The sequence below is a fragment of the Candoia aspera genome, chromosome 1 (genome assembly GCF_035149785.1).
Source record: "Candoia aspera isolate rCanAsp1 chromosome 1, rCanAsp1.hap2, whole genome shotgun sequence".
NCBI classification, from domain to species: domain Eukaryota; kingdom Metazoa; phylum Chordata; class Lepidosauria; order Squamata; family Boidae; genus Candoia; species Candoia aspera.
Genome location: NC_086153.1, coordinates 281,731,430 through 281,757,620, shown reverse-complemented (window position 1 = coordinate 281,757,620; position 26,191 = coordinate 281,731,430). Strand labels below are relative to the sequence as shown.

General features: G+C 39.9%; 1 protein-coding gene across 1 annotated transcript in view; it reads left to right on the top strand.

Annotated features, from left to right (window-relative positions):
* The window catches only part of BAHD1 (bromo adjacent homology domain containing 1), a 70,382-nt gene that overhangs the window by 22,766 nt on the left and 21,425 nt on the right, over positions 1-26,191 (top strand). Inside the window, exon 2 of the mRNA XM_063289961.1 lies at positions 16,694-18,340. Within this exon, the coding sequence (XP_063146031.1) occupies positions 16,711-18,340 (1,630 nt within the window). The 5' untranslated portion in view covers positions 16,694-16,710. The remainder of the gene's footprint in view (positions 1-16,693; positions 18,341-26,191) is intronic.

Genomic DNA, 26,191 nt, shown 5'->3' with positions numbered 1-26,191 from the left:
CTAGCAAGGTGCTATGAAAAAGTGAGAAAGTCCGAAGAACAGTAGCAGCAGTAATAGCAGTGTCTGTTTGCTTTGCACTTTGAACTTCAAAAGGAGGAAACCTTCAGTGTCAGATTCTTGCTTTTGTCAAGAGTATCAATTTCCCTGTACAGGTACAGTCCTGCCTGAAGACTGCAGGAAATAAGGCCCTAAAAAAACCTACTTTAGGCATGCTCAAAAGTCCATTGGTCATTTTTGCACATGCACAAAGTTACAGAAAGCAAAGCCAGATGTGCAAAAGCGGTTATATTTCCTATCAAGTTGTGGTCTTAATTAGGGATCACAGCAAGGCAGATAGTGAAGAACGAGGGCCACCTTACCAATGTTGCAGTACTAAGAGTTGCAAAAATCAGGAGAGTATGTGAGAGTGATTAATCTAAATTAATATTAGTGAAACTTCTTATGCAACACTTACAATGGATTTCATGGTCTCCTCATGCCCTAGTGCAGTTCAGCCTCTTTAGCATATTCTGTTTTCTGGTATTGGCACATGATATTTCAGGTGGTTAAGTGAAAATAATAGAATGAGTAAAGAAATACAGTAAATATCAACTTCTTAGCATATTCCCAATGTTTTGCCTAAGATTTCTGTGATGAATGTTTATGCACTACTTTTTTTTGGTGTTCATATTAGGAATTTTTAAATAAAATTTAGATAAAATTTCAGTAATCTAACGAGAGCCAGTGCAGTGTGATAGTTAAGGTGTTGGACTAGGGCTGGGAAGACCCAGGCTCTCATACATCCTCAGATGATAGAAAATTATTGGTTGGCTTTAGGCAAGCTACTCTCTCTAAACCCTACTCTCCCCACCAACTACACAGTGGTATTGGGTGGGGAGAAAAATAGGAAAAGGAATGCACTGTACTCTGCTTAGCCTTCTGGAGGAAAGGCAGGCTGTACATCTAACAACCGCAATTAATTAAATAAAATAATGCGCTATCATAGTGAGAATCTTGGGTTTTTTACTTGATTTTGCTTTTTGAATGAGATGGGTGGTGACTAAATTTGAAATATAAACCAACAAATAAATAAATAATGTACTGCATCTCAGTTTTGCATTTGTGAAATTAGAAAATATGAAAAGTTCCAGAATTTAGGATTGGGTAATTCCTTTGTTAGGACCAATGGAAATGCCTAAAAATCTGAAAATAAATGGAAGGGTTATATATAATCCATTTTCTGCCTGAAAGACCAGAGTGTATGAGTTAGCCTGTATATGAAGAATCTACAACAGAATTCATTTCTTTGCTTGTTGTAGCTGCACCCCCCTCTGATGGAAATTAGAACAATGTACTTAATATTTCTAGAGAAGAAACTAGGCATTGCAGTCAGATTTTTCTACTGTAGAAGGAGTATGAAGAGTGGGATTTTTTTGCCGTTTCCATCTCTACCATCCAGCACCTCTTCCCCACTGACTCTAGAACAGCTTTTCGGGCAGATGCAGGCAGAAGAAAGACTGACAAGAACACCCATCCTCTTTCCCAAGAGAATTCTATGGCAAGACCTTTATTTTCAAGTGGTTTGACTTCAATCCTAAGAATATAAATTAATTATAGATAATGGAAAAATTATTCTACAGATTGATAGGCAGTAGATAGATTGTTCAGAGGCTTAGCCATTCTAAGGGAGCTTAGAACCATCATAAAGCAAAAACAGAATTAAAAAATGATTAATGGGTTGTACTTGGTCCAAGATGTCTGGTAACAGCTTCCCAATATGTTGGAAATAAGGACAACTGGTGCCTAAATTCAAAGGCAGTTGACAAGGTTCAGAAATAATTTTTAAAAGAAGTACAAATGAGGCTGCACTCAGAAGGGGGAAAGACAATAAAAAGAGTAGCATGCTGAGGGAGGGATGGTGATCAAAGGAAATCTGTGGAGATTCTTGGCTACTTGATTGATTTAGATGTCAGATACCTAGATCTTTCAGGAACTTAAGGTAGTATGAAAGGTGCCCAGTGCTTAGTTTGTCTTGCAGGTTGGAATGTTTTCCTGTCAAAGCAGTGGATGGGTCAATTTGCAATCAATGGCTGAATGATGACTTAGCAATCCAGTTGGCAGGTGTGCATATTAGTACTTCTCTCTGAGCAACTTATTTTAATCTAATTAATGGAAGAAACATACTTCTCTTTAATTAGTGGATATGCAACATAGACAGTGAGGTTCTAACCTTTCCGCAGGCCTCTGGGGCCTTATTCTTGTTCCCACCAACTGCTTGAGCCTCTGATTTGCTGCTGTTTCTGGATCAGAATGAATTCCTGAATTAAGGACAAACTCAACGAAGAAAATAATGCAGCTACACAGAACTCCTCTGTAAAATGAAGAAGCATTTTCTCTTCAAAGAAAATATTATTTAATCAATGTGTTGGCCACCTTAATGACTGAAGCAATTCCAGGTGGCATACAACAATATAATAAAAATAGGTTAAAGACAAATCAGGAACAACAAACAACCCAACAGTGAGAGAGAAAAAGAATAAACAACTCACATCAGGGGTATTGGAATTATCAGGGATCAACTCAGTGTTGTCTCATAAGCATAAGGGGGTCGCTCTAGCAAATCGCATCTCTGTTGTGCTTGTGGGATGTCACATGGGCCACCTGATTTCTACTTCCTCCTCCTCCTTGGGCTTGGGCATTAACAGTCTCCATTACCCTTCTGGCACACATGCAAGCAGGAGGTGCTGCAGGAATGCATCCCTCCCCGAACCATCTGTCCTAACAGCCAGGAACCACGCTGAGACAAGGAATAGGTCTCTAGTGTTTTATTACTGCTACATAAACAGAAAATTCTAACAAACTGAAGAAGCGTGGGAAAAACCCAGACATATAAACCCCAAAGGCTAAGGCGGGCCCGATCTGTGTCTCTTTGAATGGCTACCTAATTCCTCAGTACTACGCACACGCTTTACAGCCTGGATGGGAGCCCCCTGCTTGCCATCCTTACTCATGACATCATCCTCTGCTACAAAGAACCAGTGATGATTAAGTGCTTTCTATCATGAGCCTACCTGTATCCAGATCTACTGAATAAAAGTAAGCTATCTCTATTTTTTTCTTCATCTAACTACAGTATGAAGACTGAATTTATTTCTGAACGTAATTAAGCTTAATGTGCAAGCTCCTTTTTTTGTTCACGCTTCTGCTCTGCAAGATTGCTGTTAGCTGCTTGGAGTTCTTTTATTAACCTTTAAAAACTCCATCAAGAGGAACAGCAGTACAAGTATGCAGCACAAGTGGAATCAGAAAATATCCTGCCCCAGGGGCTGCTGAAGAAGTCACGTCTTCAAGGCTTTCCTAAATGACAGCAGGGTTCAGAGAAAATGCTGTTCCAGAAGGTAGGGAAGACATACCTCTGGGGTCCCATAAAAGGGCACTGCTTCATTGATGAGATCTAGAATATGCTGACATTGCCAAATCTTACTGTGTGGGTAAAAACAATTGGAGAAAGGTAGTCCTGTAGGTATTTGGAATCATACATTTGGAAGGGGCCTTAAAGCCATCAGGTCAAACCCTCTGTGTGTGTGCAGTAATGGCTTTCCATAGGCTCTCTAGATAGAACTGAGCTTCTAGTCCCCAATAACATTGTTGCTCTTCTCTGAATCAGTTTCATTTTGTATGCATCCTTCTAAAAGAATGATGCCCAGAACTGGGCACAATAGTCAAGATGGGGACAGATCAACAAAAAAATTGGGTTATTAGTTTCTATAAACTGCTAGTTAATTGAGCTTGGTTTTGACTTATAAAACCTTACATGACTCGCCACTGAGGTACTTGCAGGACCACCTGCTCCAATCAGTGTCAGCCTTCCTGAGTGGGTCCTCTGGGAAGGAGGTGCTGGTGATGGTGCATTTTTGTCACCTGAGTGGAACTAAGGCTAAAAAAGCATTGTTTTTCAATCATGGTACCTATCCTTTGGACCATCCTCCCTTTAGAATTAGAAAGATTACAGGTTATATAACAATCTTTCTCTTCTTAGTCTACTTGTGCATGAACTTTTCGTTTCCTAAACAAAGAATTTTGAATTTGTCTCTTTTAAATGTCCTTATGTTATTCTCAACTCATTTCTCAATCAGAATCACTTTGAATTTTATTTCTGTCATCTAGGGTATTAGGTTTGCCACCCAATTTTGTGTTATGTGTAAATTTGATAAGCATTCCTTCCACTCCTTCATCCAAATCCTTAATGAAAATACTGTACAGTAGAGGAGACAGAACTAATGGTTGCAGCACCTCAATTGATATTTCATTCCAGCTGGTGAGAAGGAACCACTGATGAGAATTCGATGAGTAAGATTTTTGAGCCAGTTACATATGTATGTGGTAACAGTTTTATTTATTTAATAAAAAAAGAAAAAAAAAGATATATAAATAACAATCTAAATTTTATATATTTATATAGGCTTCTCATGCATATATGAGGCCACAAATGTCACAAGTTTTCAGTGTTCTTAGCTGAAATATGCTGAAAGATTTTGAATGGGAATGCCAAACTTTCTGAGATTTGGGGCTAAAACATCAAGATTTCATAAGATTTTAGGGCAAAGACCCCTAAAATCCCTAATCAAGTGCAAAAATGGAATGGAGAATGATGTATCCTAAGCAGTTGTTTTTTCCTGGCCTTGGAACAGAACTTGCTTGCTTTGAATACTATTGTTTCAACTGTTCCAATCACAGAAAACTATGTAGACTACAGGCTGTTTGGACCATCACAAGCTTAAAACAAAATGCATATATTTTAAGGAATTTGTTTGAAGATCAGAACAAAAAACTGGAGCTGTTTCAAGTTTGGTTCCAGCAGAACACAGCCAATTTGACCATTACAATGAAAATTTCTGAGCAGGATTTTTTGTTAGAAGCTCCAAACAAAATAGGTATCCCATTTTCCATGTCCTCATCTCTTCATCATTCTCTAACCTTCCTATCTTCCATTCATATTTGCTTAACTATGCAATAGAAGTATCTGTATTATAGGGAACTAGTTTATGTCTAAATCTAGCAAAAAGGAAAGAAGTCAGCAACATTTGTGTTCAGGCCCTGGGAAAGATGCAATTTCCAAAGACCACCTGAGGAAAAAGAAGGTGCAGAGAAGATATTTTTGCAGGTTATAAATATGAAAGAAATGTATCAGGCTTCATTCAACCACTGGGAGAAAAGCAGTGAGGTTTCTAGAGGCACATGGAAAACTGGGGGGTCCCACAGTTCCCCTGAGGCAACTTCCCTGCTGCTCAATTTTGTAGAATGAATTAGCCCTTCAGGAGAAACTTTTACAGTAGTGAGAAGAGGTAACTTCAATCTTGCTTTTGTCCCAAAGGTCTTTCTCTTCCTTGAATGTTGGCAGTCTGATTTATAGCATCATGGCTGCTCTTGAGAGCTCTGACCATCTCTTACACAACTAAATTATTTCATGTGATCACACCCCAATCCCACAAAACATTGTAATAGGCTTGTTCTTGAGCAGGGTGGCAAATCGGTAAAATAGCTCTAACCAGGTCCCAGTGTTGCATAGAACATTAGGTGTGGAATCTTGAGGGATAGTCTTGGTCGTCGTCGTCATCAGCAGGATCATTGTCATCCATAAATAGCACCTGCAGTAAAACATTACAGTTTTAAATGCCTTTTTGCCTTCCCATTCCATTACCTAGCTTTTTGAGATCAGCCAAGTTTGTCTGGGTGCTCTCAGCTAGCTGGGCTAACAAAGATGTATAGTCTGTGTTCAATAGATTTATGATAATATTATGGAACCTACCCATTGGATTGGTTAAGACCAAACACTCAATTCAGCAACCGCTATGGACTCCTGGGTTTCCTTGAACTGTTTGGGGTTTTTTTTCCCTAGACGTCTTCTATCTTTTCTATTTCTGCAAAGCCTTTGGGTTTACACAAGCATCCTGATACCTTTTTCTCCTTTCTGGATAACACTTCCATTGCCAAAATATCACAGTTGTGTGTATATAGCCCACTTTTTGATAAAAATATTGAGAGCAAAGCACAATAATAAAAACATGTAACCAATCTCCAGAAGGAAAGAACATAAACTTAGAGAGAAAAGCAAAATCCTGAAAGCTAGGTAGTATATATTAAAAATGTCTGCCTGTCAAAATAAGTGTCCAGCAAAGGAATCTGAGATGTTCAAAGCAGGCAGAGCAATCCAGAGGAAAGGCCTTAGACCAAGCTGAGTCATGGGCAGGCCTGTCTGGTGAGAGCATATGATCCTAAAATCCCACGTAAGCAGAGAACACAGCAATACAAGAACCTTCCATTTTTGCAATTCTGTTTCTCTTTTAAGTGGTTTCTGGATATTAACTAGAGATTTGATCATGTGTTTGTAGGAAATGGGAATGCTGGGTCTCCAGTAATCAGATGGAAGAGAGGCAGTGTGTTCTGAGTAGATCTTCTTCATGATTAGTCGGAATAAACACATTGCAGAACAATCTTTCTAGACTGCATAATTTATGAGCCAAGTTGGTTGCCCTTAGGTCTGCTGAAATTAATGAGACTTAAGTGAATGCTACCTTCTGTTTATAGGATATGGAATTTGGTTTTAAGTTTGATGTCTAGTTTTAAAATGAGAGCTTCTTTGGTGCATTGATTACGGTACCAGGCTAGAAACTGGGAGATTATGAGTTCTAGTTACTCCTTAAGCATGAAGCAGGGACTAATCCAGGTAGTTGCCAGGAGTCAACACTGACTCAAAGGCACAAATATATATAGTTTAAAAATGAGAAAGTATATATATCCCAGTTTATTAGGGGATCACTCTTAGTCCGTACTTCTGTTCTGTAGAAATTTTCTTCCCTGCTTTAGAAATGTTATTTTTCCTCAACTTTGCTTGTGGCATCTGAAATGAAAAGAAATGACTTGCTCAGCACCAGATTAGAAATCTGCATATTTTAGATGCTTTTGAACACAATTTACATATTTTTATAAACATGACAGATATTGAAATATAGCTGGTAGACATATGACATTTATTTTAAAATACTCTAAATGTGGTATCATAGAGCTGAATCAGCTGTTAGATCTTCCCTTTTGGAGCAATTTAAAATGCCTTTACCAAGGAAATTGCTGTTTCCCATCATTGCTCTCATGTCATGTCAGATTGGTTTCTTTCTCACTTTCTACATCAACTATAAACTACAGAACACATTTATATACCATTTCTAAACATTTCTAGTATTCCCAAAATGGAAACAGTATGCAAAAATTGAAATTTCAGATTTCTGCATTAAATAATGAATAAATTCAGTTTTTGCCACAATAAATCACTTTAAAAAGAGGGTAGGGAAAGGAAGATATTTTAAAATTTCATTTACAGCATGAGCAGGAATATTTATTTTAATTAAGATAATTTGGATGTAGTACTGAGAAATGAAACTTAAGAACTCTAGGGGAGAATAGAAAAGTGAATATTGAGTCAGAGTACATTTTTATTTATTTATTTATTTGTTTGTTTGTTTGTTTGTTTATTTCCTGCCTTTATTATTTTTATAAATAACTCAAGGCAGTGAACATACCTAATACTCCTTCCTCCTCCTACTTTCCCCACAACAACAACCCTGTGAGGTGAGTTGGGCTGAGAGAGAGTGACTGGCCCAAGGTCACCCATCTGGCTTTCACTACCACCGATCCCATGTTCCTGCTAAAATTTTAACCATCTTAGCTTTATGTACACTTTTAGCTGGAGCAGAAAATCCAGGCCATCCAAAATAATAGGATGTTTTGAAGATTCAGTAGCATTTCGTAAGAAAAATATGTATGTTTGTTTAAATAAAGATGACTGCCAATGCTGAACGTCTTCTGGACATCACCCTCCTCAAAGCCCTCCAAAAATGTGTCCTTGGAGCATGATTGTGCAGGGGCACACAGAAACAATCGTGCCCATGCATGGTTCCCACAACCCACCAAACAGGTGGGAGAGATTCGTTCTTATATGGAGGGCAGTGTATGGAAAGGAGAATATTACCTTACCCTACCTATCTTCTTGTCTTTCCTGTGTTTAAGAGAAAGAGGAATTGCAGCTGAGGAGGTTGCTGGTGTGTCTTGATGTGAGGAGATCGCCAGCCCTTCACTGCTTTGGGATGTTTTCAGGGCAAAAAAGCTTGACTGTTCTTGATTTGAGAAGAGTTTAAGTATTTGAAAAGGAGTCAGTTGAAGTGATTGAGAGCATTACCATTTTGCATGGAAGGCATCAGAGGTTTCACTTGGAACAGGGTCTCTCAAGCCTTCTAGAAACTTAAAGGGAAAGTCCATTAGTAAAATAATGAGCTAATTTTGAAATCTCTTCTAATGTAAATTATTCCAGTGTTTTCCTTTAATGCATTTATATCACAGATTATATTAATACTGAAAAATGTAGTTTCTTCTGGGCATAATGGGTGTGCTGTACAACTAAGCCACGATTTCTTCCTAAGGAAGCAAGTTTGTGCTTATTCAGCCTCACAGAAACCTAGTTATCTTCATAGATGTACCTCAGGTGCTTCAGTACAATTCTAGTTGAATATTGTTAAACCTCTGGGACAGTTTTCTTCTAGTTGGAATAATTATTTCATGTTGTCAGTGAAAATATGCTATTGTTCTTGTCTGTGACATGCTCCTACTGCACAATTCATAGTGCTGCTTACATGGTCAAAAATTAAGACTTGCAAGCAATGTAATACTTCACAGAATTTCAGTGCATGCAATTAAAAAATGTCATAAGGGAAACTATCGCCGGAGGCTTCTGTACATGTTGTGCCTGTAACTGCTGGCTCATTTTTTCACTGCTTGCCTCATAGTCTGGAAATCAAACACTCCAGCTAAGGCAAGTATTGGTTTTGGTAACGGTATAGAGCAGTGTTTCTCAAGCTTGGCGGCTTGAAGATGTGTGGACTTCAACTCCCAGAATTCCCCAGCCAGCAAGGCTGGCTGGGGAATTCTGGGAGTTGAAGTCCACACATCTTCAAGCCGCCAAGCTTGAGAAACACTGGTACAGCATGTCCTGTAATTTACTGTGGAGTGTGATTTCTTGACAGCAATAGAATTGCTAGGATGGGGCATACATCCACAGAGATTCAAGGCATCCCATATGTTTGCAGCTACAGTTTTCAATGGGGGCTAGGATTTGGGGTGGGGAGGGGGCTACTGCTTACTTCAGATATTCTTGCAGTTTTGGTTTGACTGAAAAAGTTTGCCAGCAATTACTCCAGTGATAATTAGATAGCCAAAGAGATCACCAGCTCTTCTCAGCACTTCTCTTTTATTTCCTTTTAAAAAAGAAATTGCTGAGTAACTCTGTCTTCTGCATATTTCAGCAGGGCCAGGTTCAGTCATGTCACTTTTTCATAGACGTGGTTGGAAAGTGAGGCAAACATGCTGCTTAGTCAGTGTTTTGTGCAAGGTGGGATAGTTATAGGAATAGCCTTTGGGAGTAAGGGTATGTTTGACACTGCTTCCATAACTTAATTTTCAAAATGAAATTTTAATTAACTGGAGAGAAGAATTCAGTGAGAGCTCTGGACTAAGAATAAAAATGAAACTTCAGATTTGCTGCTGATGTATTTCAGTAGGGTGATTGTGCTTGGTCATTCTTGGATTCTTCTCTGATTAGAACTCCTCAACATATTCTTCTTCAAATGGACTTTGATCCTTTGATTTAAATTGTAAAATAAAGATGCTCAATCAGAAGTTCAGAGCTATATGCTGGTCCCAGAGTCTGGATGCAATACACAGAGCTTCTCCAAAACTCAAATTGTGTCTTAAGAGGGAATAGCTGTATTTAATGTGTCTGATTATTTAAATTTAATTAAGCAATCTTACTTCAGCAAAGGATTGTTACCTTGTCGTGGTGCTGGAGCTTGAGCACCTCAATGATGCCATGAGCTAAACCGTGAAGGGCCACCCAAGACGGGAAGGTCATGACAGAGAGGTCAGACTAAATGCGATCCCTGGGGAAGGTAATGGCAACCCACCCCAGTATTCTTGCCGTGAAAACTAAATGGATCAGTACAACCAGAGATATGTCGGTATACCATCGGAAGATGAGACCCCCAGGTCGGAAGATGGTCAAAATGCTACTGGGGAGGAACAGAGGATGAGCTCAACTAGCCCCAGACGTGATGACGCAGCTAGCTCAAAGCCGAAAGGACGGCTAGCGGCCGACGGTGCTGGTGGTGAACGGCGAATCCGATGTTCTAAGGATCAACACACCATTGGAACCTGGAATGTAAGATCTATGAGCCAGGGCAAATTGGATGTGGTTATTGGTGAGATGTCAAGATTAAAGATAGACATTTTGGGTGTCAGTGAACTGAAATGGACTGGAATGGGCCACTTCACATCAAATGACCACCAGATCTACTACTGTGGACAAGAGGACCACAGAAGAAATGGAGTAGCCTTCATAATTAATAGTAAAGTGGCTAAAGCAGTGCTTGGATACAACCCCAAAAACGACAGAATGATCTCAATTCGAATTCAGGGCAAGCCATCTAACATCACAGTGATCCAAATATACGCCCCAACCACAAATGCTGAAGAAGCTGAAGTAGAGCAGTTCTATGAGGATCTGCAGCACCTACTGGACAACACGCCTAAAAGAGATGTTATTTTCATCACAGGAGACTGGAATGCTAAGGTGGGCAGTCAAATGACACCTCGAATTACAGGTAAGTATGGCCTGGGAGAACAAAATGAAGCAGGACATAGGATGATAGAATTTTGCCAAGACAACTCACTCTGCATAACAAACACTCTCTTCCAACAACCTAAGAGACGGCTTTATACATGGACTTCACCAGATGGACAACACCGAAATCAGATTGATTACATCCTTTGCAGCCAAAGGTGGCGGACATCTGTACAGTCAGTAAAAACAAGGCCTGGAGCTGACTGTAGTTCAGATCACGAACTTCTTCTTGCACAATTTAGGATCAGACTAAAGAGATTAGGGAAGACCCACAGATCAGCTAGATATGAGCTCACTAATATTCCTAAGGAATATGCAGTGGAGGTGAAGAATAGATTTAAGGGACTGGACTTAGTAGATAGGGTCCCGGAAGAACTCTGGACAGAAGTTTGCAGCATTGTTCAGGAGGCGGCAACAAAATACATCCCAAAGAAAGAGAAAACCAAGAAGGCAAAATGGCTGTCTGCTGAGACACTAGAAGTAGCCCAAGAAAGAAGGCAAGCAAAAGGCAACAGTGACAGGGGGAGATATGCCCAATTAAATGCAAAATTCCAGAGGTTAGCCAGAAGAGACAAGGAATTATTTTTAAACAAGCAATGCACGGAAGTGGAAGAAGACAATAGAATAGGAAGGACAAGAGACCTCTTCCAGAAAATTAGAAACATTGGAGGTAAATTCCAGGCCAAAATGGGTATGATCAAAAACAAAGATGGCAAGGACCTAACAGAAGCAGAAAAGATCAAGAAAAGGTGGCAAGAATATACAGAAGACCTGTATAGGAAGGATAACAATATCGGGGATAGCTTTGACGGTGTGGTCAGTGAGCTAGAGCCAGACATCCTGAAGAGTGAGGTTGAGTGGGCCTTAAGAAGCATTGCTAATAACAAGGCAGCAGGAGACGACGGCATCCCAGCTGAACTGTTCAAAATCTTGCAAGATGATGCTGTCAAGGTAATGCATGCTATATGCCAGCAAATTTGGAAAACACAAGAATGGCCATCAGATTGGAAAAAATCAACTTATATCCCCATACCAAAAAAGGGAAACACTAAAGAATGTTCAAACTATCGAACAGTGGCACTCATTTCACATGCCAGTAAGGTAATGCTCAAGATCCTGCAAGGTAGACTTCAGCAGTTCATGGAGCGAGAATTGCCAGATGTACAAGCTGGGTTTAGAAAAGGCAGAGGAACTAGAGACCAAATTGCCAATATCCGCTGGATAATGGAAAAAGCCAGGGAGTTTCAGAAAAACATCTATTTCTGTTTTATTGACTATTCTAAAGCCTTTGACTGTGTGGACCATAACAAATTGTGGCAAGTTCTTAGTGGTATGGGGATACCAAGTCATCTTGTATGCCTCCTGAAGAATCTGTATAACGACCAAGTAGCAACAGTAAGAACAGACCACGGAACAACGGACTGGTTTAAGATTGGGAAAGGAGTACGGCAGGGCTGTATACTCTCACCCTACCTATTCAACTTGTATGCAGAACACATCATGCGACAAGCTGGCCTTGAGGAATCCAAGGCTGGAGTTAAAATCTCTGGAAGAAACATTAACAATCTCAGATATGCAGATGATACCACTTTGATGGCTGAAAGTGAAGAGGAACTGAGGAGCCTTATGATGAAGGTGAAAGAAGAAAGTGCAAAAGCTGGTTTGCAGCTAAATCTCAAAAAAAACCAAGATTATGGCAACCAGCTTGATTGATAACTGGCAAATAGAGGGAGAAAATGTAGAAGCAGTGAAAGACTTTGTATTCCTAGGTGCAAAGATTACTGCAGATGCTGACTGCAGTCAGGAAATCAGAAGACGCTTAATCCTTGGGAGAAGAGCAATGACAAATCTCGATAAAATAGTTAAGAGCAGAGACATCACACTGACAACAAAGGCCCGCATAGTTAAAACAATGGTGTTCCCTGTAGTAACATACGGCTGCGAGAGCTGGACCATAAGGAAGGCTGAGCGAAGGAAGATCGATGCTTTTGAACTGTGGTGTTGGAGGAAAATTCTGAGAGTGCCTTGGACTGCAAGAAGATCCAACCAGTCCATCCTCCAGGAAATAAAGCCAGACTGCTCACTTGAGGGAATGATATTAAAGGCAAAACTGAAATACTTTGGCCACATAATGAGAAGACAAGACAGCCTGGAGAAGATGCTGATGCTAGGGAGAGTGGAAGGCAAAAGGAAGAGGGGCCGACCAAGGGCAAGATGGATGGATGATATTCTAGAGGTGACGGACTCGTCCCTGGGGGAGCTGGGGGTGTTGACGACCGACAGGAAGCTCTGGCGTGGGCTGGTCCATGAAGTCACGAAGAGTCGGAAGCGACTAAACGAATAACAACAAAGCAATCTTAAATAAAATCTTTGTTTTAGCTCTGCCTATGTGTATGCTACTCATCAGCCAAGTGCTACTCTCAGCCACCAAAAACATTGGACATCCCGGCTTGGGGTTTCAAGGAATCAGTCAGTTGTGCTGTTTCATCTTTAGCACCTGCGCACTGCTGTGCACCTGAATTGCCAGATTCAGAACAAGAGAGAGATTTTATGGACGTAGAATCTTGACAGGTGCAGTCTAAAACTTCTGGGTAATACAAGTATGAGGGAGACTGTTTTGGAGTCTTTGGTTTGTAGTATGATCTGTGGTCCCCTTGGTGTTCTCTGAGCTTGGTTGTTTGCTTGCAGACATTTCATTACCCGGCTAGGTAACATCATCATGATATATCAAGGTTTGTGCATGTATATTATTAAAAGGTTGTTCTCTTTGTAGTTAGTTAATTTCCACTGACATACTGGAGGCACAGCCTGTCAAACTGGTAGAAGTAGAAGAATGTAAATGAGGGAGGGGCTGTACTTGCTTCATCAAATATTTAACATTGAGGAAATCTTAGTACAAATTGCCTAAATATTCTCATTCCCTCAACAGCTTTTCTTATTGCAGCTAGATTTAAAAAGCTGAATTGAAAGTCACTAAAATTTTATTTATTTATTTATTATTCACATTTCTATCACCGGCCATCTCCCCCTAAAAGGGGGACTCACCTAAAATGGGTGATGTGTCAATATCAGCCAGATTAAATTAACAAAAGAAGTTGTCTTTGTTCTTTATACAATTTGTTGGCCCTCCTGGAAATCATTATCATATCATAGACAGAGGCTTGGGGACAGTCCAGTCCTTCCACAGGTAAATATAAGCAGTAATCTTGTTGCTTGGCTAGTCTTAGAGGTTCTTCTAATAGTCCTGCAAAAGGGTAGGGAAGGAACAGATATGCTTCGGTTGTGGTTTACTCCCTCAGGGCACTCTAAATATGGCATTGATTCTCTTGGCCACAGTTTGGATTGTTTCCTCCCACACGGAGGCTTTTCTCTTTACAGGGCTAAAAAACTTTAAGATAATAAATGCTGACACTTGGTGGCCCCTGAATGCTTCCCTGAAAGGAAAAATAAAAATTTGGACACTTTCCTGATGCAATAGAGGGCTCCATTCTATCTTTCAGTTGATAAATGTGGATGCTTCAGTTGCTGACTGAAGACTAACTGCACATTAGATGCAGCCGGAGACCTGTTCGTTTCTGTTCCTGGAACAAATGAAAGCAGGGTTAGCAGAATTCCTGTAGCTGCCCACCCAAGGCGAAGAGAAGAGTTACAGTTCTTGCATTTTTCTCCCATTGTCCATGCTGGGGGAAAGGACTGAGACCTTTCCATATATTTTAAACTTTAAAAACAGGCAAATCTATCTATATGTGCTCTTCCAATCTGGAAGGGATACTGACACAGTCTGGAATGTTCCTTGATAAAGCTTGTATTATGTTCTTGCTGCCTAATTCACAGAATTTTGCAAAGGGCCTAAAGAGGTTTTACCCACTGGTCATGAGCCCATGTATTTTCAGTGCCGTATTGATATTTCATAATTGCAAAAAAATGGAAATGAAAGAAAAAGCAGAGCATCGATATATTTATTTTAGTGGGCCTAAAAATGGTATTAAAGTGGAGACTACCCTCATTTATCACTTTTCAATAATATATGATTGCATAGCTATTTTGTGTCTGCAAAACAGGGCCTTCCTCTTCTCCCAAGAGTTCTTTTGGACTGTGAAAAATCAGAGGTGGGCTGGAAACAAGCGTAGAAATTTCCTATGTTGGGTAGGAAATGGACTAGAAAAAGTTGAAACCAAATTAATTTGGAAATGAAGTTACATTATATTGTCCTTGGGCCATAGACACACTGAAATAATCATTCTTAAGCACAGAAAGAAAACTGAAATGGGTGCTTCAAAATATCTGGAGAAGAAGGATTAGGGTGTTGTGAGTGAGCAGGATTTTTAGAAGCAGAGCCATAACCTGAAGCCCTAGGAAAACCTATATGTGGAAGTTTGGAATTGGGATTGGTGGAATCAAATGTATGGGAAGCAGAAAACTTAAATGATGGTATCTTGGTGTGGATGTCTTTAACAGAAGAAGGGGACAGCTGCTTGACCTTTTTGAAAAATATATCTTTTAGATGACAAAATACAGTATTCTGGATGCACTGTGTTACATTGACTGAAGCTCACTGAATCATTGTATGTAGTGGAAAGTAAATGTAGGTAGAATAAATTCTAGCTCTTACACTTAAAGCTATAAAATTGTAATTGCCTAATACATCTCTGATAACCTGACCAGTCACTTGCATCTGTGTGTGGGAGGATGTTTCCTTCTTTTTCTTGCCAATATGTCAATTAAAAATACTATATGCTGGTCCCACATATGTGTATTACTGATATGTGGTCCAAAAGCAGTGTGAGGGAGAATCAACATTTCTGAGTGTTGCTCATCCTGGTTTCCAAGCCTGCCTTCATAGCTCTGTATGGCCATTCTCTTTGTTGGCTAAGTGCTGCCATACTCTGCAGATCTGTTTCTCTCCCTAGCCAGGGTGTGGTCTTCTGTATACAGGGATTTCAGAGAGGCTTGTCATATTTTCTTTAGTCCTGGTCATGAGTTCTCTCTTTCTTCTGAATGCCTTTTATGCAGATGAAGAACAGATATATTGCAAACACATTTTAAGAGATTTTTAACAGGATTTTATTTAAAACATAAATACTCCAGGACAGCCTTTCTCAACCTTTTGACCCTGGAGGAACCCTTAAAATATTTTTCAGGCCTCAGGGAACCCCTGCACATTGAGGCTCAAATATAGGCCAGAAGTTACAAAATTATTGTATGTATTGGCCCTAACAGTGTTCTTAAACTAAAGAATGAAACTTACCTCTTTAATTTGAAGTTGCCCAAATTTGAAATAATTTTTAATATAAATAGTGACCTTTCACAGAACCCTAGGGTTCCACGGAATCCTAGTTGAGAAACCCTGCTCCAGGATATCTCAAATACCAGATAAAAATATTAAAGTAGATGACAACAAATTAGTTGCTTGTGCTGTTGAATCATTTAACATATAATGCTATGTATAAAATGGGGGGGGGATCCTGTCCCTTTCCATAAAAATGGGCTTCCCTCGTTATGTGAGAGAAATCCTGCAACTGCATAATCCTGATGGAAATCATCCCCACAGAAGATGATGAGATACAGCACTATTTGCTGGTGCAGGAGATGGGCAGTGCTAAAGTTTGATTGATTGATTGATTGATTGATAGATAGATAGATAGATAGATAGATAGATAGATAGATAGATAGATAGATAGGTGTAGTGTAGTGTAGTGTAGTGTAGTGTAGTGTAGTGTAGTGTAGTGGTGTAGAATAGCATGTTCTGAGTAAAGAATGATTAGGTGTTTGGTCTTTAGCCAGATGTAAGTATCAAGTTCTGCTAGTTTGAAATGAAGACATGTTTTTAGTATAGCTGAAATCCTAATTTGGTTAAATCCCCTATCCCTTGCCCCCAAGGATCCATATTTTGTGCAGGGCAGATACGTCCTAAGTATCAATTGATGTGTTGTGTAAGGAAGCATTTCTCTACTACTGATATTAAGGCATTTTCTTCTTTGTTCTCAGGAGTGGACATTGATCCTATGACGCATGCCCGGAAGAAACAGCTCTTGCTTCTGAAACACTCAGCTGGTTCTGCTGGCCAAGCTTTGTCACCGATTGACGGTGAGAGAATGGATAGGACTGAGGCGGAGGGCAGCAAGCATGGAAATGGCACTGAAGGGCAGAACTGCCAGACTAGATTTGCCAACATGACTAAAAGCAGGAACTTGCAGGAGCTTCGAAAGACGTATCCCTTGAGGAAACGCCTCAGCTCCTCTGTGGACAAAAAAACCTGCTCTGTGCTACTCACAAGGCTAGAGGATGTAGCTGGATCGCTGTCAGAGGAGACTCCGAGTGGGATGAAAAGAGGTCTCACCAGTTGCATAGATGACTTCAGACCTTCCTGCCTTCCGGAACAAATTCAGGTAGCGGGAGCAGGGAAACAAGACTCTTCTATAGGCAAATGCCAGATATCATGCCTTGGGACTGAGGAGGAGGGGCACAATGGCTGCCTCTCAGAGCCCAGAAAACGAAGGCTGGCCTCCCTGAATGCTGAGGCGGTGAACAACCTGCTCTTTGAACGGGATGACAACTTACTATCTGGCAGGCGTTTTCGAAAAGATTCACCCCAGATCAGTGGGATTTGTTGCACTAAAAGCATATGTTGCAAAGCTCAAGGTGCATGGCCCTTGATGGAAAAACGGAGTACTAAAACAGTGAAGGGAAAGAACCAGACTAAGTCAAGTCAGAAGTGTGCTCCTTACAACCAGTCCCTGGGCGGTGTCTTTGAAGGGAAAAGGCGGGAGGACAAGGGAATTTCCTACCATCCTGCCCCAAAGAGATTGGCCAGTCTCAATGCTGCAGCTTTTCTGAAACTGACCCACGAGAAAGACCAGCCATTAAAGCCCAGAAGTAAATCAACTGGAGAAAGCAAGATGGAAGGACACAGTTCCAAATCAAAACTCAAGTGGGCCAAAGCCAGTGGAAAAAATTGTGTTAAATCCAAAAAGGAAATATCTGCTGTCAAAATAGAGGGTCAGCGTAGCTGGCAAGGAGTCCCTGAGGGTGCATTTAGAAAAGTAGTTCATCAGGATTCTCCTAGAACCTATGGGAAAACTGAATCCATCAGTTACAAACAATTGCCTAACTCTTCTGAAGGCACAGAGGGTTTCTACCACAGACTGCCTTTGCTAATGGGTGGGCAAGCTTCCATGAAACCTGAATATGGAAGACCTGGAGAGAAATCTCCTACCCCCAAGCAGGAATTTCATCAGCCTTCCTTCCCAGTACCTCAGTTCCATCCTTTGCCTGTGCCAGGCAATCATCCAGATTGTGGCTGTTTCTTTGAATCGTCTGACTTGACGCCATTGAATGGATTTTATGTTTATTATGGCCAAAGTGGATACAATAGTTACACTCATTGCTCCATATACCCGAAGGATGAGTTGTCACAGGCAACGGGTTGTGAGGGGCTTTTGGTATCTCCAGGTTCCTTACCGTCTGACCCCTCATTTCAGCCATTTCATTGGTGTAGCTCTCCATATTGTTGTGGAGAGGGACCAGCAATTAACAGCTTCAGCCTTTGTGGAGTTATGCACGTACCAGAAAGCAGAATTGGTAGTGTGCATACAGGGCGGAATGGCTACCCTTATAAGATGCCTTTTGCAGCAGGTAAGTCTGTAACCACCTCCTTTTGTTAAAAATGCTAGTATTTATGGCAATTGAGTCTTTGAACAAAGGTATTTCCTTGTTGCCAGTTGATGGTATGCTTGCATTGCCTGAATGATTGGGTTCTGGGATACTGTGCTGGCCTTCAGCAACTTTGCACCTGAAGTAAAGAAGTCTGTATTGTTAGCTCATTTTTATTCACTGACAAAGTTAGAGGTTGGAATCAGAAGAGTTCCCCCGTGGTATCTCACGCCAAAAGGTGATGTCGGTCGCATCTTCTTGGTTGCATATAGCAGCCCAGTTGATCCTTTCAGAGATCTTAGACTTGATCCTGTTCTGGCTGTATCAGGTTTGCACATGGAACATTTCTTACAAACACATCTCCAGTTGATGCTGATATTCACCCCATCGGGTAAGAGGCTGGCAAAACTTGCTGGTTGCTAACATGGAGATTCCACTTCCAGTTTGGATAATTCAGTTGTAAGTTGAGCAGTCTAAACTATAAAACACTTCACTTCATGGGATGTCTTATTTAAGCTGTAATCCAAACCTAGTGATTGGCCTGTACTTCGTTTCCTCATGCAGGCACCAAAGGTGGAAAAAAGACAGATGTTGTAAAGGGATGCAAGAAGTAGGATAGCACAGGGGAAATAGCACTGCTTGACTTTCCTATTCTTCCCCATTTCTGACTGGAGCTGTGAAGATGACATGGCTGATTAACGTTACTTGTAAAATAATACAGATAGAGAGTGAACTCGTTGGATGAGTAGTGTACTGTTGTTTTTCCCAACCTGGCCCTTTGCAGCTAGGGTGAGATTGACTAGGAATTCATGGAATTACAGTCCTAACAGCTCTGGAAGGTGACAGATTGAGGAGGCTGCTCTAGAAGGAAAGAATATGTGGATACCTAGAAAGAATGTGGGATTCTTCAGTCTTTTCTATCCTTCTCAGTAGGGAGCCCTTAATTGCAGATACTTTGTGGGAATTCTCAGAGTTGATGATCCAATATCTGGAGAGCACCATGTATGGGAAGACTGGTCTACTCAACAAATCAGTTAATTTAAATCCCGAAGAGCAGCCTTTTTGTTGCTGGGGTTGGCATTATTGATTGATTTTGCATTATTTTTAGCAGTCAGAGGCTACAGGGGTGGGTGAGATAGGGATGTCACGCTATCACATAAATGAGTAAGATTATTTCTTCCAGTTTGTTTTTAATTTGTGGAAGTGTCTAATTCTTTTACATATACTTTAAACCTCTCTGAAGGCTTACCACAATTTTTTGTGTTTGTATTTCTTACCGAAAATTGTACCACCAATTTTGGGTGATTTGCCCCAATATAATATAATGCTGGGGATTCTGGGATATGTGGGCCATGCATAGCTCACAGCTTACCTCTCCCTGAGCTAAATAGTTCTCCAAATATAAATGTCTCATTCTATAACAGTGGCACCCACAGTGCAGACTTTTAGAAGGAAGACTTGCTGTCTGTCAGCCCTAGGCACAATCAGTTTAAACATGAGTGCTTAGTTTTCCCTTCAACACTCATTCAACTTCCTTAACTCCACTAAAAAAAGTATTTTATTTCTACATATCTCATGTCATGGTTCAGCTGCCTGCACTAACTATACGCTGTCAGCCACTTTAAAGTACAGTGGAAGGAACATCCCTATTCCCTTTCTGTGCACAACTCTGCAACAGTCAGACTGCTGAATATATGGCCAGCAACTATTGCTATAGTCAAATACTCTTTCCAATTTGGATTATTACCTTTTATTAATAATCATTGGAAAGGCTTAAGTTGTGTAGCTGACACAATGAAAACTCCCTTTTCAAAAATGCCTGCACATTCAGTGTCAGATTTCTACTTTGAGAGCTTCTCTTGGCAAGTGCTTACTTCTCATGCTAGCACAGAAACACTTAAATGCATATATTGGCCCTTTGTTTTTCCATGTGTGATCATTTTGGCTTGTGAGCTAGCCTATCGCAATGCTTGAAAGAGGCAACATAAATGCTATTCAGGGAAACATTTTGTTCTCATCAGCTCTAAGTGAGCAGGGGTCAGTATCTGGGTAACTCAACACTTCCCCTCGATCCCTGCCAAAGTCTAGGGCTTCCAAAATTGATTCTGGCACCCAGGAATTCTTGAAATGTATTCCCAGTACATTAAACCTCCTAAGGGTGCCATTTCTGTACTGTTTGTAAAAATCATACTATAGCAAAAAAAAGTCTGGGCAGGAGTCCAGTGTGGCCATTCATTGGTCTACAAGGTTCCCTGTTCTGTTTGGTTAAAGAAGGGCAGTCACATGACTAAGACTGGTGAACATATTGTGCACTTGCCTAAGTTATTTCTCAACTGTAAGATGCAAGATGTGTTTAGATGTAAAGCTAAAATACAAGATAGCTTGTTTTTAGCTGGGCATGGTGAGAAAGAAATCATAGTTAATTTTAGCAACAAGCTACAATTTAAATCCATGGGTTGACCCTGAATTGCAAATCCTGGGCTGCGTTAATAGTCACTTTTGTTTCATCTGAACTCAGAATTCTAGCTCATTTCCATTAGTATTATTATTATTATGTCCCCATTAGCAACAGAAATGGGGAAAAAATTAGAATTGACCAAACAAGCCATAATTACTTTGTTGGCCTGCAAATCTGACTTTTTCTGCCTTTTCAGCAAACCACAGTCAACACAAATCTTGAGTTAATATTATGCATGTGAATATAGTACCCCATATCCTCTTTTTCTTTTTTCTGTACTAAGAAGCAAATTGCTTGTTTACAAAAGAGAAGCAGGAAAGAATGACGAAGAAGCCTTAAAAATAAATACACAGATGTTACTAGCCCAGCTACCCACACATACTTAACGTAAGTGAAAAAGAAGAAAACTTCTTGAAAAGCTTCTCTTCTGCATGCTCCTCTTCACAGATTGCTAGGCAAGTAGTCATTTTCAGGTCTCAATTACGGATTATGGCTGGGATCTAAGGATTCTTGCTTGTAGAGCCTAATCCAGCTGTTTCTAATCTGCCATCCTCTAAAGAGCTGATTCTTCAACTCACAGAATTCACAGGGGTCATTGAAGTTGAAGTCCAGCAGACCATGAAGGCACCAGGTTGGAGAAACTTAGTCAGATGCTTCTTCAAATGTAGGGATTATATCATTTTTCAGATTGCTTAGGTATCACTAGGTACTAGATACCTAGATCCCTTCAATTTGAAGAGCAGATTTTGAAGGATCTCTTAGAGCTGTAGTGAGAATGAGAGGCAATCTCAGTGATCTGTGAGGTCTTTAGAGTAGATGTTCTTAAATAATGGTAATCAGAGCAGATGGCCATGTCTAGGCAATCTTGGCAGATCCTGAGGAAGCTAACCAGGTTCAGACCTTATTAGTTCTTGGATAAGAGACCACCAATCTCTAATCTCAGGACTAGGTAGATTAGACTTTTAAATGTCAAGAAAATCCAGAAAGAAGAGAATGGCAAACCAGCTCCATATTGTTACCACAAAATTAGTATGACTGTCTCCGTGTAATCACTGAGACTTGAGTTCAACTCAAGGGAGATTTTATCTTTAGGGGCAGATAAAATAAAAGGCCCCAGTGCTGTTTTGTCCTGTTCCTCTTGGCTCCCTGTACTCAGATCTTCTCAGCAGGCCTGCTCTGCCTTGGCTGGAATTGCTCTTGGTTGAGTTTAAATTTCTTTTACACACACCTTTTACAGGACGGCCTTTTTATGTTTTTGTAAATTTCTGAAATCAACCCCTTCCATTTCTTATTCAGTACTGATTTTTATACACCTCAAAATACATTTATTTTTAATAAATATAAGTGCCAGTTTGGTGTAGTGTTTCAGGCACCAGGCTAGAAACCGGGCGACTGAATTCTAGTTCTGCCTTAGGCACGAAGTCAGCTGGATGATTCTCAGCTCTAGGAAGAAGACAGTGGCAAACCATTTCCAAAAACCTTGCCAAAAAAACTGCAGGGACTTGTCTCGGCAATCACCAGGATTCCAGCATGACTCAAAAGCAACCCCCCACATACCCCCCAACCCTGAATATAACTTAACTACAACTTTCAAATAATTCTTCTAAATATTTTATAATACTTTCAGTATTGAGATACTTCCTATTTTACTCCCCTCACCCAAAAAATGATTGTTTATTTTTTTTAAAAGTTCATAACCCTCCCAAACTACCTTAGAATTGCTTTCTATCATATCATATAACAATTCCTTTAAAAATTAAAATAATCTAACTTCTCTGCCCTATCACCTTTCCCCACCAAAGAGTAAATCTCAACCAAGTGCAAGACTGGTGATAATTATTGAGTAAAATCATGTTCTCTATAAGATAGGAGATAAATGTCCTTGTTTTTCAGTTGCTTGATAGAGTCGTAAACATTTACATTACCAACTTTAAGGAATATAAGAAGTTATCTTATCTTGAGCCAAGCTATTAATCCATCTAGCTATGGTCCACATGACTAGTAGTGGGTCTCCATTGTTTCAGATAGGAGTCTCTCAAGTCTGAGTAGAAATGCCGGGAACTAGGATCCTTTCCTATGCAAAGCATGTTGTCTACTATTGTACTACATCCCCCAGAAAGCCAAAGAGTAAATATTAAAGTCTCTCAGGTGAATCACTGAATTGCTGACCACTGAATCACTATAGAAGCCATACATGACAACAACTAATGATGCCATTTCCCCCAGAGTTGACTCTGTATGAAGAAAGGCAAATTTTCAAATAATAATCATTTAAGTTCATTTTTAAGAACGTGCTATACAGAATTTATTTTAAACCAAGTTATTTTTAATTAGAAATTCAGATTGAAATGCAATTCTAAAAACTGTTTTAATTATTATTTTATACATCATTGATTTCTATTTACCCTTTGTTATATATGCATAGGGTCCTTCCTTCATCTTCCTGCTCCTCTCTCTTCTTCTGTGTGAGGAGAGGCATAGCTTGATAGATAAGTGTGCATTTTGCATGTACAGCACGTGGCCAAGTGTCATTTTCAGTATCCAGTTAAAGCAGGGGTTTACCATCTGCAGTTCTAGGGATGCATATTGTACACCTAGTCAGGCTCTTAAAGTCTGCCTAAACCGAAAGTAATTTCAACTACAGTTCTCATAGAGTTCTCTTAAGCAAGATTTATTTAGGTGAAAGGGATGGGATTACAAACACTTCAGCAACTGAACTCTTTTTTAATTTATCCCCAATACATTAGGTTAGAGACGTTTTTAGTTTATTTTTACAGCCTTCCTGTGATCCGACTGGGAGGCAAGTCTTTTCACTGATAACAAACAAGCTTGAAGCTGGCTGTTTGTATAACCATCTCCTGAATTTCTATCAGTCTTGCAACCAACTATTACAACCCCTAGAGTCCAGCCAAAAGTTATTGCCAAATTGTAGGTTTTAAGGGGAGAGAGCTATTAAATGCATGGTGAGTAATCGTATTTGCTGTATTTAATTAATTTAAAGTTAAATTCAACCAAGTTTTTGTTCAGCCCTATTTATTTTTTAGAGTGTGGCCTCAGCTCAAAAGTGTCTGAAAGGATTCTGTGCAGTTGTAGAGTAAAGGCATTCAGGTAGAAAGGCTAAGGAAGGAGTTAGAGAAGCACCTACTGTGCCATAGAGAACAGTAGACTGACTTCTATAGAGCCAACTTCATATGTATTCTGATTCAAGAAACACCTCTGATGTCTGTATAAGTGGGTTCCAGCAATGTGTATTTTACCTCTTTTGTTGCTTGTGTGTAGAATTCTAATCCCAACTATTTAAAACACTTCTCTTTTTTGCTGTGTTGTAAAATTCCATACCAGTATCTCTAGTATAAAAGCCACAGGACTATAAAATTCTAATAACTGTTATTGAGACAATTAGTTGATAAAGAGGTATAATTTCTTCTCCTCAGAATGGCAGGTACCTCTGTGGACATCATTTTCTGGCTGTGTGCAACCATGCTGTGAGAACAATTTTAAGATTGCAGGAAAGAATAACTAATTCAATTAAACTGCTGCAGGAATTTAGGTAGATCAAAGCAATGTTTAAACTAGGACTGTGGGACAAAATGGGTATTGTTCATTTTGCAGAAGGATGCTGCCATTCAAAAAGCAGCGTATGAATAAAGACCATGTGACTAAACATCTGTTATTTATCTGCGGATTTATGGATTTCTCAGAATCCTATCTTGCACTGAAGAGTTAATGGCCATATAACTCATTTGTAAAACTAAAATTAAATGTTTAAAATTTTAAAAAGTAGCTCCACAGATTAGGCAGTGCTATGCTGCTTTTCAGAGACTTATTTGGTTGGCTGTATTCAGAACTGAGAAGATCATGTTTCATGTTCTGAATAATGTGGAGGCATGTTCGTAGCCTAATCAGTGAATGCTTTCCTTGGAGTGAAGATGAACCTGCTAAATGAGGAAGAAAGGTGTCATTCTTTCCATCGTAGTGCAAAAGGTTCAAATAGTAGTTGAGTGATTAGTGCAGACCAGAGATACTGGTCTGTGTGTTTATCAATCGTGGAAGCCCTGCCTCCAGCTTCCTACAGCTAGTAGCTGGGGAAATTCCATCTGAGCTGGATCACAAGCAGAAAGGGATTCCCTCACTTTCTCTCCCTAAATTATGGGTCCTTCTAGCCCCAAACCAGTTTGAAGTTGTGACAGAGACCTGTACTTTTTTTGCAAACGTCTTTTTCCTGGTATTATACATTGTCCCATATACTGTTTCCTACTTTTTACAAACTGGTATTTTTGCACACTGGGTTTTGTTCTACAGACAAATTCACTTGAAAGTTTCAGAGGTGCAGATTGAGCAAGTTCATCTAAAAATGTAGACTGAATCCATTTCCCCTTCATCCATATTCAAGATACACAAAGCACCTCTTTCTGGAAAGAACTCCTATCTCTTCGCTTTCTATAGACCATTCCCTGGCTTGAGATATTACTCACGCTTTGGGGTTTACAGTTTTTAGCATAGCAAGGGAGAGCCCGCTCAGTCCAGGGAATTCAGAGAGCCCCAGAATGGTGTTTGCACCTCTGACAGTTCGACCATTAAATATTCTTCTCATATTTATTAGCTGCCCTTATCTGTGCAACTGTGACAGCAGTATTACTATTTGTTAATGCTGTTCCCCATACAGACAGAATAATAGCTTCATGGCCTTCTCTCTTCAGTAAAACATCTCAGTCATGCTATGTGCTTTAGGTCAAAATCAATGGCAATATTGTTTTTCTTTTTTTTTTAAGTTGTCAGGATTTCAGGGATTTTCTGTGTTTGCAGCAGAGACCTGGTTTTGTCACAGCTTGCATGTCCATCAACTTCCTCACTTTCTAGAGGTTACATGAAGCATTATTGATTTTTATGGGTACTAATATCTTTGCTCATGTAAAAATGTTTTACACTTCATGGTGAAGGATGCTTCTTGTGGAATTGGTCAGGTGTAAGCCACTTTCTGCCATTCAGAATCCTTGCATTAAGATGCATAGCTCTTACTCTGTCTGATGTAGTTTGCAGACTTCAGGCCACTGTATGTTCTTGAAAATCATAGCCAATGTCAAGCATGAAGTTCAACTGTAAAGATCTCCTTCATTAGCACTGCATCAGCAGCTCCTTCCTCAGCAGCTGCTTAACAATAGGGCTGTGCAGATTTGAAAGGAAAAGGTGATTCAGAGTACACATGGAGGTTCATGTCCATTTTGGCATCTCTTTAAGTCAAACATGTCTCTTCCTGAGTTGCATGAGCATAGGAAAAGAGGCCGTTAATTTAAGCAGGTGCAACAGGTGAGGCATGTATCCTCATGTACATTCCAAATCACTTTTCCCCCTTTAAATCAAGATCTCTGCGCTGC